The sequence below is a fragment of the Podarcis muralis genome, chromosome 8 (genome assembly GCF_964188315.1).
Source record: "Podarcis muralis chromosome 8, rPodMur119.hap1.1, whole genome shotgun sequence".
In the NCBI taxonomy this organism is placed as follows: domain Eukaryota; kingdom Metazoa; phylum Chordata; class Lepidosauria; order Squamata; family Lacertidae; genus Podarcis; species Podarcis muralis.
This window is the reverse complement of record NC_135662.1, coordinates 62393606-62405586: the sequence shown is the minus strand read 5'-3', so window position 1 is coordinate 62405586 and position 11981 is coordinate 62393606. Positions and strand designations below refer to the sequence as shown.

At 50.4% G+C, this 11981-nt stretch overlaps 1 protein-coding gene and 1 long non-coding RNA gene across 4 annotated transcripts in view; one reads left to right on the top strand and one right to left on the bottom strand.

The window, feature by feature from the left end:
• The window catches only part of TFAP2A (transcription factor AP-2 alpha), a 29353-nt gene extending 23778 nt beyond the window's left edge, over positions 1-5575 (bottom strand). Inside the window, exon 1 of one of the 3 annotated variants that reach the window (XM_028737752.2) lies at positions 5457-5575. In XM_028737752.2, coding sequence (XP_028593585.1) covers positions 5457-5489 — 33 coding nt within the window. In that variant the 5' untranslated portion in view covers positions 5490-5575. Of the gene's footprint in view, positions 1-13; positions 293-5456 lie in introns of those variants that run through there. The other 2 variants (XM_028737750.2, XM_028737751.2) reach the window with 2 other exon arrangements.
• LOC114600914 (uncharacterized) lies at positions 1754-11622 on the top strand. The gene is made up of 2 exons (XR_003707694.2): positions 1754-3033; positions 11381-11622. It is a non-coding gene; the product is annotated as an uncharacterized LOC114600914 (long non-coding RNA).
• Positions 11623-11981: the final 359 nt, after the last annotated feature.

The following is an 11981-nucleotide window of genomic DNA, read 5'->3' as shown; positions in this document are numbered from 1 at the left end:
GGAAAGCGCTTACCTCACATTCCTCATATTTGATATTATCCGTCAGTTTCCAAAGCATTTTCATGGATTGGCGCGGCGAGAGAACGAGAGAGACAGACAGATACAGACAGAGTCAGAAAGAGAAAGAGGGAGGGAGAGAGAGAGAGAAGGAGAAAGAGAGAGAAGAGGCTCTTTTGCCCTGCCTGCCTGCCTTGCGCTCTCCTCTGGCATGCAGAGCGCGCCCGCTGGAGTGCTTGAGCAGGAGGAGGAGGAGGAGGAGGAGGAGGAAGAGCAGCAGGAGGAGGAGATCTCCCGTGCCCGCTCGGAGATCTCCCTCTAATGGTCGAAACTTTTCCCTTTTTTCTTTCCAAGCGAGTCTTTTCACCAACAGCCTAATCGCCTCATTAGCATAGCAACAATAGGCCAATTGCTCCGCTGCGCAACAACCTGCGCGCGAATGGACTCAGGTAGCCAAGAAAACGCCCGCCGCCGTCGCGTTTGGGTTGGGCTAAGCTACTTTTAAACACAGCAGGACTCTTGGCAGGCGAGAGGGAGGGAGGTGAGACAGGAGGGGAGGGGTTTATTGTGATGGAGGGGCGTATGTGTGTTTTTAAAGTCACTATTCTTGCGATCTTCTACCTTGAGTCCATTTACTTTTTCGTTCTCACATCCTTCTGTTCTTACTTTTGCTATCTAATTGCTCTCTGCCTCTCGCTTTCTCCCTCCTCTTTAAATAACTTTTAAACTTTAAACTAGATGCAGTTTTACTTGCAAAGCTGTCAAAAGGAACATTCCCATGGGCGCGAACGGAACTCAACGTGCAACCCGATCCTATGCACGTTTGCAAGTGTGCGGGGAGTGGCGCTAGTTTACTCCCGATTGTGATAAGGTTTTACCCGCGCAGCCCTGTCCTGTTCGTGTTTACCCAGAAGTGAGTGCTATCCCACCGAGTTCGATAGGATTCCTTTCCATAGGGTTGCAGTTCTTTGACTTAAGAACGCTACGGCGTTTAGGAGTTCCCAGCAAAGCACTCCATCCTTCCTTTTCTGATTTGGGTTTTGTTTCGCCAAACTGAGGCCTACTCTCCCCCCTACATCGTAAGGACCAGATTTGAAGCAGCAGCTCCTTTTAGGGGACGAAAACAACAACGCCCACTTCCTGGGGGTTTTAACATCTCCCACCCCCCCCCCGCCGTTTGGACAACCCAGAGTCTATTATGTATTTGTGTGGTTTTCTTTGCTTCTAAGGACAAGCGACGCTTGGGCTGAAAGATACATTCGTGCAAATAATCCTAGACTGCGCCAGTATTGTCCAAGCGTGGGATCCTGAGCGCAATTATTTCGGAACAAGTTCGGCAGAAATCGAGGAGAGCTGTGGCCAAGAAAGGCGACGGTGCAGTTCGGGGAATTGTAGACTCCGGAGTTAATGGACTTAGTGGGTGGGTGGGATATCGTTACTTCAAGATGTGCCCTGACGCCTTTGGGGGCCCTTCAACTTGTTCTGCTGAGTGGAGTCCTGAATTCTTCTGCCACCACCCCACGCCCCGCAATCCTGCCCTGTAAGGGCACCACTGAAGTACAGTATTAGGAACCGATCAGAGGGCAGAGACAGTGGACAGTGTAGGAAGTTGGGGTGGGGTGGGGAGTGGTCTCCTACTCTACCTGTTTGAACCCCATGCAAACCTTTCTCTCAGCCACTTGAAGAAAGGCATAAACGCTTAGCCCGCAGGCTATTTTGCGCTGTGATCCTAAGCAGACCGCATTCAGACGAGTACAGACAGGCAATAAGATTTACTTCCGGAAGACTGCCGTGTTTGGGGTCGGATGGAGGATGTGAGGGAAACGCAGTAGTACCACCGGAGTCAATGCCACCTGAGCTTAAACTGGGAGCTGCGAGATCCAGCTTCAGTTCCCGTTACCCTCACCCTCTTTTATGCAAAGGCTTCTGCCTGCTCTCTCTTTTCGGAACCCGAGGGCGGATGCTGGAGCATGTGACGTCATACTAAAAAGGAAAGTGCCTCATAAGCATGTGCAGAGTGTTTTTCTCTCAACAGCACTCTGTCCCCGCAGCATTCAGGTTTAAACAGCAGGTTGCAGAGCAGAGCATCCTGGCTGGTTCGACCAGGGTCCCGGCATTGCTGTTTTGATCAGCACTGACACCAGGGACAGACAGGTAGGTGCATATGTGAACTTGCCCCTAAAAAAAGTGAGGACTGCAACCTTGCGCTCTAATGGGAACGGCTGCGCCCCCTTCCTCTCCAGCTCCCCGAGTGCACACCTGATTCCTTTCTTATATTTGCTTTGTATAGCTCAAACACACTGTTTCATAATAAATCCCTTCGGACTGGGTTTTTATTTATTTATTGCCTTGGCTGACACTGTTTTTGATTTTTAATCCGGATTCATTTCGGATCGCTCGGGTTGGGGTCCTCCTCTGTCTTTTACTAGAAAACGTGCTTCCTGAGACAAAGAAGCAACATCTTTCCTACTCTCCCAGCTTTGCAGGTCAGGATCAAAAGACACCAGGTGTCAAGGCAGGTGTGCTGCCGGCCCTTTTACAAGCGAATCGTCGCATTTGGCGGATTCAGATACCGACATGCGTACATTCTCATTGGGGTCTGTACGTGTCTGGATAAAGAGGCCACCTAGAGCTGCAATTCGAGACCAGCCTCCTGAATAGAACCAACCTTCCGCGATGCGCTCCTATTGTTGAACCACAGCGAGATCTACAGGTCCAAGGAGGCAGAGGCATCCTTTGCACGGGAAACGCGCTGCAATTCGCCTGTCTGGGAGACTCTGAAGTTCCCCCAAAAGGAGAACCTAAACCAGTTAAACCGGATGAAATTGGATTAAGGTCCACTGGAGAATTTAGAATTTGGCATCGACTCAGGTTTGTTCCGGCTTAAGCAGCTTGTAGATCGGGATGGTAAGGGATTTTCTTTTCTTTTTTTGAGAGAGGAAAAAAACAACTACAAGTCAACGTCGCGGCACCAGAGATTCTGGACGACCCAAGAAACGGCGAGTTTCCCCAGAGATTCTGGACGGCCACAAAACGGTGAGCCCCCTTTATCGGATTCTGCAGGACCACCGCGCCTGGCTGGCTCCCTCGCCACCTCTGGGCTCTTCCTAGGAATAAAAGAGTCGGTGCACTGTCCGTTGATGGTCCACTTCCAAGGGAGCTGTGGGGAGGTGGCGAGAGAGAGGCCACTCCGACTAAGGCGCGGTCTCCCTTCCTCTCACCCCTCTGATACACAGGAGTCCAGGGTCCGTCTAAAACGCACATTGCCTTGACGCCAGGGCGCTCGGTGGCAGATCAATGTGCACGCGCGCGCGGCCCTGCGCCTTCCAGCGGCGATTGCGCCACTGGGCTCCCAGGCTCTAACGGGAGTGGAAGATTCCCCCCAACACACACACACACAGACACACACACACCTCAATACTACTGCCGGTTGCACGGACGCACGGGAAGGGGGTGGATCTCTCTCTCTCTTTCTCCGCTCCTCTCCTCTCTTCCGCTGCCGGAGAGAGAGGGAATCAGTCCAACCCGCCTCCTTGGCGGCACAGCCGTGTGGGAACTTCGCAAAGCTTTGGGTGCTCCCTCCCGCCGAAGACTTCGGCGGTTGCGAAACCCAACAGAGAGCTAGAGGCGTGCAGCTTTTGCAAGACTCGGGGAAATGCATTGCCGGACAGGGCTTCAAGCCCTCGCAGGAACCAAAGCTAGTGGTAGTAGTTCCCCAGGTGGCTGCAGAAAACCGACCTAAACACACACACACACGCGCGCACTCACACGCGCGTATCTATAAAGATTAGCGAGCGAAGGGCCTCAAGGCGCCGCGTCGCCTTCTCCTCCCTCTCCCTCGCAGCGCCTTCCTTCTGTTGCCCGCCTGATAGCGGCTGGATGAGTCCCAGTTGACTTCAGAGCCACAGGTCGAAAGCGAGGCGACTACTTGGGAGTAAGTGGAAAGAATGGCCGGCCCTGGGAATGTAAGGAAAACGCGGGGTCCTAATCAATCGCTTAGGGTCTTCTGTCCCCTTGAGCTGAAATCAGTGGCGCTTCCTTCCTTAGAATTAGTGGGGGAGGGGGTGCTGCAAAGCCCACACCTTTTGTGACAATCCCCATACTGTTTGTACTGTTTGTACAGCGCTATGGGGAAAGCATGATTAAGATGAAATTGGGACTAGTCCGGAATAAGATCTACTTGGGTGGCTACCCACCTCGCGGTGGGGGGGGGGAGAAGATTCAGTCCGAGGGGGTTAGGCTCAGAATACTATAAATATTTGCGACCCCGATCAATATCTGCATAGCTGTACTTAAGCCAATGCCATTCTGTTAAATAGGGACAAAATAGGAAGACCAAACAAAAAACCTTAACTTTTATCCAGCCTCATTTGGACACATTTTCCACGGAAGTGTGCTTAGGATCAGGTTTCTTATAGGTAAGTTATGCTCCATTCAAACAAATGTCAGGTGTGCGCCCCCCCCCCAAGCAAATGCCTTAAAGATTTAGAATTGCTCTCCATGACTCAGCCAAAGTTAAGCACTCTTAAGTCCCTGGAGATTTTCAGTTGGAGAGAGTTTAGCTTCTGGTAAACCTCCCCGGTGAAGTCAATGGGGTCCCCTGTTTACGGTCGTTCCCAAAGGATAATTGGGGTACTGAAAAACCATTCGGAATAAAAGAAACTGAAGGCAAGAGCTGAATTTTAACTTCCTCGGATCGTTTACTCGACGAGGAAAAGCCACCGGTTTCAATAGCGCACCGAGTTCACTTTTCCCTGTTTGCGGGGCCTGAAATCGGGGAAAAAAGGCGCGAGCCACAAGGAAGCGGCGCAAGTTCGGCCACAGGTTGAGCATGGAAGTTCGACGCGGAGAGGGAGAGTTTCCCAACCCTGCTTCCCTTTGGAAAAGAAGGCCCCTACCTTTCACCCAGTAAAAGCCTGCGAGGCCTAGTCTAGCGCGGAGCAGCGTTCGGCTTTGAAAGTGCTCAGAACTGGAGTACTTTAAAGAGTTAGAACTCCTGCAAAACTTAGGCTGGGTCTATTAAAACCTTCTTAAAAACCTTTCACACAAACCAGTTTTCGGCGCCCAACATAAAGAGAACCAGTTTACAGGAGAACTCCACCACCGGTTTGCCAGATCAGCGATCACGCGGCAAGTATCCTTCGAAATGTTGGTGGGGGCGATTGTCGTGGACGAGGAAGCCCGTGGCGCCGTTTGCTGCTCCGTGGGCTCTCTTCCCCCACCTGTTGAGCAGCCATCAAAGGTCTCCTTTACGCAAACAATTTTACGCGCTGTGAATTGTCCTTATGAGGTGGCTTGTCCTCCCCAAAATGCCCCGAGAGAGGAACCCCAAGTCGCTCTTCGTCTGTTGGGTCTGGATCCGAGCCTCCTAGTTTTTCCTATCCTTAATCCCCAAGCAAAACGAGGAAGAAAAGCAAAGGCGGGCGGGGGTGGAGAGGAGAGAAGAGAAATCGCGTTACCTGCCAGTCTCCCATTTTCGCAAGGAGTGACATTCTGGCTCCGGGCTGCCTATCACAAGGTCCCTGCCGGTCATGGAAGGAGTGATCTGCCCGCCTGCCTCTCCTGCGATCTCTTTAGGCAAAGCCTTCTTTTACCTGCCTGAGGAGCTCACCTGGTCAAAAAAAAAAAAAAAAAAAAAAAAAGGCAGGGTGCTGCGTGCCCGCGCCTGCGCACTGGCGCAGGAATGCTTTTCGACCAGCTCCCTTCCAGAGCTCGCAACCTGTCTCCGCGGATGATGGATTTATAGCAAACAGCAGCTCTCTGGAGCGGAGTTTCTTGACTTCCCACCTCCGGGGAGCCGTCCTGATCTCCTCCTGGAGGGGATCAAAACAGCAGGGAGTCAGAGGAGCTGCTGGGATTCCTCTTTCCCCTCTCGTCGCCTTTCTCCCCTCACCCCCACTCTCCTTCTATTGTTTGGCTTTGCTGCAGTGTGGAGAAAAGCCAGGGGAGTGAAATTGGGTGTATATTGGTGGGTGGGCGAAGAAAAAGGAGAGCGAGAGAGATGGAGACCGGCAACTAACTCCCGCGGGCCCCAGAGATCCGGAGCGTGGAGCCGGCGCTGCTGGGCAACCTGATTTTGAGCTGGGGGGGGGAGGGAGGGGGCAACTACAGAAATAAGGAGAGACGAAGAGTTGTGTGCCGAAAAAGCAACTGCCACAGGGGTTCAGTTGCAGATTTGGGTGCTTTAGGTCTCCTGTTGCTCGGGGAAAATAAAGACTTCGCTAGAGAGAGGCTGTCTGCTGGGACAAGCAACCCCCCCCCCCCCCCGCGCGCTTCCAACGGAGGGCAATTGCTCTCCAACCCCCCCCCCTTCTTTTCCCCGGCTTTGAGACATGACTGGCGAGGATTCCCCTTCCCCTGGTTCTGATAGCGGGCCGCGCGGCTCTGTTTGCGCGGCCCTTTGCCAAGACGACCCACTTGCGCAGAAGCGCCCGTCGAGTCCGGATTGGAACTCGATCGGCTTTGGCGCAAAATAGCCGGGGCTGTAGGACGAGTTGAGGGCCAGAGCAGCAGCAGAGATGATATGCACCGGATCTCTCACGTTTAAATAAAGCGGGGATTGTTTTAAAATGTGTTCGGTATCCGTTAGCAAGACAGTTAAGACTTTTTGGAAAACTAAGCCTGGGGCGCGGGAGGCAGTAAAAACAGTGCTGCGTACGCGGAAGAATTGCGGGTTCCAGTTGCTACAGCGAGAGGCACGATTCTGTTAAATCGTCGCCGTTCATGGGTTTAATTCAAATTGTGGATCGGGTTGTTAAATTCTGCACGGACTCTGTTTACCGAAACAATGCAGCTGTTGGAGTGATAATAGAATGGAGGAATGGGGTATAAGACAACTAAAAGCAGCATCTTTTATGGGTTTAATATTTTAAGTGTTCGGGGTCTTTTCAAACGCGTCTGGCTTCACTTTTCCATAGTGAACAAGGGGCTTCCACTATTGTTCCAGAAGAAGCTGGGTCTGCTTAAATGTATGAAAGGATATTTTTCACCTAATTACGGCGAGCGAGCAGCAGAGCCAGAGCAGATCACCGCAAACTGTAGTTTTCGTTTTACCAACTTTCAGAGACTTTCCACAAAATGTTAAACTTCCTCCCACAAAATAAATAAATAACAAATCTTCAGACTAGGTCTAGGAGTTTTCAAAGCCTTCTTTTCCCGAGAGTTTTAAAAAAAGGGGGGAGCCGCACTTCCTGTGACGCCATTGTGTGCAAGTATCGGACGAGAGATCTGCGCGGAACTGTGCTTGTATCAAGATGAAACTTTGTAGGTGGAAAGGGAAATGCGGTAATAAAAAGAGAGTCACGCTCCTTTCTCCTTTTCAGCTCTGGTCTCGATGCGCTGAGCCGGATCTCGGCTAGGAAATAAGTTTTGGCTAGGAAATAAGTTTTACTCTAGAGTAGCTCCGTAAAAAGTTTAGGGTCAGTGGCGTCTGTAGAATCTGCCCTCTCCCTAAATACCTGGAAAAAAGGACGGGAAAGAACCTGCATAGCCGCGAGGTGATTCTCTCTGGGTAGACAGAGAGACTTTGGTCAATTTCAGAATTAGGGGGAACAGTTGCATGGTCCCGTTTTCTGAGTTTCAGCAAGAGTGGGACATCAGAGAGGGAGGGAGGGAGGGAGGGAGGGAGGGAGGGAGGGAGGGAGAAAGAAAGAAAGAAGAAGGAAGGAAGGAAGGAAGGAAGGAAGGAAGGAAGGAAGGAAGGAAGGAAGGAAGGAAGGAAGGCATTAGAGAGAGAGCTAGCCATGTATGTAGGATTTGACTGAAAGCGCGCTTTGGATCCTGTTCACCAGTGATTCCTTCAGGGCGCAGGACCTTGGGACGGAAATCCAGGCCCCACCAAAACCAGCAGAAGGAGCAGGAGAGCTTCCCAAAGGCAACAGGTCCGGCTTCTCACATTTTGAAGCAAAACACCTCACCTGTCTAAAAAGGGAACTCGCGCCCTTCCCTCCTCACGGGACCACGAATCAGAGTCCACAGCGCCCTAACTGTGCCACTGCTGCTCAAAACAACCCCAATTTAAGCAGGGAATGAGAGACCCTTTAAGTCACCAGACCTACATCAGCTGCGTTGGGTTGCGGATCGGGGCCCTAGTTTTTACACAAGTTTTTCGCAAGGGGCTCCTTGGAAAAGATCCCTTTCCCCAAAGGAGGGAGGTTTTGCACGCGCCCTAAAGTGGGGTTCAGGTAGCTAAGCGATTTTTAAATTTTATTTTAAGGGAGCGTCCTTTATTTTTCCGAAGGGCAAAGAGTTCTTCCGACTAGCAATTACGAGATTTCTATCCCTGCGGAGGGGGCAGGGCGGGCTGGGAAGTAGAAATCAGATATTTGCAACGAAACAGCCACCTATGACCACCAAACACTGGCAACATCTTCACCACGGTGCTTTGAGCGCCAGGAGGGCTCAGAACCAAGCTATGCTCTGAATGAATCCAGCTCACGGATTTCCCCCCTGGTCAATTCTCCATTGGGATTGCTGATTTCAAAGGTCTCCGGCCGAAATCCCTTGTGAGTCTCAGTCCCACCAACGCCCACTGGCAAGCCTTTAAAATCAACGAGATTAGATCCAGTCCCATGTGCGAATCTCTGTGGCATCAAATTTTCCCTCTGCACCTGGTCCGTCCTATAAAAAAAGTTATATTAAGTGGCTCTAAACCCTTGGAGAAGGGCGAGAGGACGCGGTTTAATCGGAAAAGAAGCGTCCGGGTCTGCCCCATTTCTCCCCATGGACAGCAATAGCGCGAACAGGTTCACCCCGCTGCAGGGTAGGCTGTTCAGAGGGCGCAGCAACAGGTGAGAGTCGTTAGGAACTTCAACGGGGGAAGGCTGACAGATGGGCGGGGAATAATATTAATAATAATAATAATAATAATAATAATAATAATAATAATAATAATAATAATAATAATGGTTGTGGGTGCAAGTCGGCTCGGACCCCTGTAGTGTTCCATTTTGGGTATCTGCAAAAAAATAGCGGAGACTTCAAACCCTTTACTGGGATGCAGTGGGATGTACCTCCTGAACCACCAACCAATTGCTTGGATTATAAATTCCTATTGCAAGCAATGGAAACTTGATTCAAGAATGTATGAAACTCACCCGATACTCCACTTTTCGAGTTTCTGCCTGTTGCAACATGAAACTGGCAACCTTTCCTTGCTGATTCCCAGCAATATATACTTCTACTGTTACTGGAGGTTCCACTGAGTTATCATTCCGTTTGGAAAACCTCGCAATAGACACTCCCACCCCCCCTACACATCTCTTTTTTTAGCCGTCTAAACCAGCGGATGTCGCCACATCTAGCGACCCTTGGAGCCAAATCAGTGGGCATAGGATTGCAGCCTACATACCGACAAGTTTCTGGTGTGCTGCAATCTCATTAGTCTGCAACTGACGGCCAATCAGTTGCATTGGAGTATATGGGACAAGTGGAAAAAAGTTTTCTCTGCATTCTTAGAACGTTATGACCCCTTATCTTGCTTCTCGTCAGGATGAGCAAAAGGTAGTTTGGGATCTACTGGTAGATCTCTGGATGATTTAGATCAGCAAGGGTTTCCAAATCCCAAGAGCAGCAAAATTAGTTTGCTAGGGGAAGGGCGTTTATGGGGTGGACTGACTGACTTATTTAGTGTCAAATGACTTAGGAGCTTGATTCTGGTACTGATCACACATTCTTTAGCTCCTCCTGTTCTTAGAGGCACACCTTTACTTACTTGTTAACAGAGTCACGGTTGCATTTACAAAAATACAACAAAACCCCACAGCCCTGAAGTATGTGGACTAAGCTATGCGCAAATCTGCCCCAAGCAAATAAATGTGACTGAGGCGCTAGTCCGTGTGAATCGCGCAGCTATTGTTTAACATAGATTTAGAGCCAATAATAGTGCTAGGCGCTGCGGCTTCCCCCAATTACGCGGGGGACCACGAATCTGGGCTAATGTTGGACTTTGGGTGATCGTCATCGTCATCAGAACAACATACTGGTCCTAGTCTTGCTCCCTATTCCTGCTGAAGCCAGGTTCAATCCTATGCCTATGTATCCCGAAGGAAGTCCCACTGAATCCAAGGGGATTTACTCGGAGGTAAATGCGTATTGCAGCCCTGGATGCAGTGTGCTCCATGGAAACCGAGCCGTCAATAACTTCACCTGGATCGGCGCCAAAATCAATTCAACAGGACATCATTTCCAAGCTAGTCTTAGGATGGGGGTCCGAGGCAGAAAATACCCTTGAACTGTGTGGATTGAATCCCCAATCTCCCGGGGAATCGCGCGGACCATCGTAGATGGCGGGAATTTCTCAGCCTAGCCGCGCCCATGCAGAAACTATTCGACTTCATCCCAGTCCCAGCGCCTCGGGGCGACCTGCTGCAGTTAGAGTGAACCGGGAAACACGCGATCCGCATTATGCGAGGTTAGATACGTTTAGATCGTCGGACTGTAACAGCCGGCAAGGTAGAGACGTTGCATTAATTTCTCTCCCGCTCTCAAAGGTGGGATTCTACCTTGGGCCAAAAAAAGGGGGGGCGGGGAAAAGTTAGCAAGGATCTGGGAAAGAACCATAAACGCGCCTCTTTGGCAGTGGAAAGGAGGTTGAAGGTGACACCTCAAAGGAACCTACACTTTTGCACCTTGGAGATTGTAAGCCTTGAGGGGAGGGCTTGCCTCGTAGCAAAATTAATTGAGCAAAATTAAAGTGCTGCGTTCAGTAGGTTTCTTCCACAGTACTCAGTGCAGACTAGCCAAAATCTAATCTTGATACTTATACAGATATAACTGAAAGGAGAAAGGACACGATCCAGCCAACACTGAACTGTTTTAGATCTCTTTGGCTTCAGCTGAGGGATTCACTGCCTCTCTTCGAAATCAAGAAGACATAAAAATAGTTGGCTGGCTGGGTCGTCGTGCCTGCCTACATCTCCTCGGATTTCATTGATGTTTTCCCAGGTTGCAGCTCTGAAACCGCTGGTTCCCACTCATGTAACCTACACGTGAACACAAGGGTGTCAGGGGGTTTTCTGGCCCCAGTACACTGTATGTAGTCTGAGTCCTCCACTTCATCCGCAATATATTGGCAAAAACTATTATATCGCCTACCATACCCTCACTAGCTCCTCCTTTGGTTTATGGTTCTGTTGTTGTTGTTGTTGTTGTTGTTTAGGCTGCTACTTGGGAGTAAGTACCTTTGACTCTACTGGGACTTATTCCAGAGGAAACCTGCATAACAGGACCGTAAAAGGCCACAACCTTTTCGGAAAAGTGGTCCAAGCGGCGGCCTATGATGGCCCCATAGCCTTGGCCCATGAATTGTGCGTTTAATCAAAAAACCCGGTGAGATTATAACGTAGAATTTTATTTCTCTCGCACCCTCCCATTTGCTACCTAGGAACTGGCCAAGAACTGCCATCCCCGCAGAAGAGAACGTTGCGCCCGATCCTAAACAGATAACCAGTTGTCCGGAAGTGGAGTCGCTGCAGCCGACAGGAGTGGACTTCGACTTTCCAGGCAGCCTGATCTAACTCCGTTAAACTAAAGCCCAGTGGGGGCAAGGGATTAAAACTGGTTTAATCCCCAGTATTTTGGTTTACATCCGCCAACAAATACAACTAACCCAGCACTGGGTCCTCACCCCCTACCCAGCGATTATTTCTTCTGTGGATCCTTTCAAAGTGCGCGCGCGGAGAGGGGGGGCGTTTCTTCCCCCTCCCCTGCGGCGCAATTGGAGCGGGAGGATTGTTCTGTAAGCTTTCGCAAGTTGCTGCGGAGGCATGGCCATTATCAGCCTGAGATTTTCCTTCTGTTTACACAGCAATCCCGGCATCAAAGGAGGCGAAATCACCACTTATCCGTCCTGTCAAAAGTTTAATCCGCCCTGGAGGAAAAACCGTATAAATACTTGTGCGGGGAGAGGGACGGAGGCGAGGAAACCAGAGGACACACTTCAAAACGCAGCTTCTTCTGTGACTTAAAACGCATTTGAATATTGG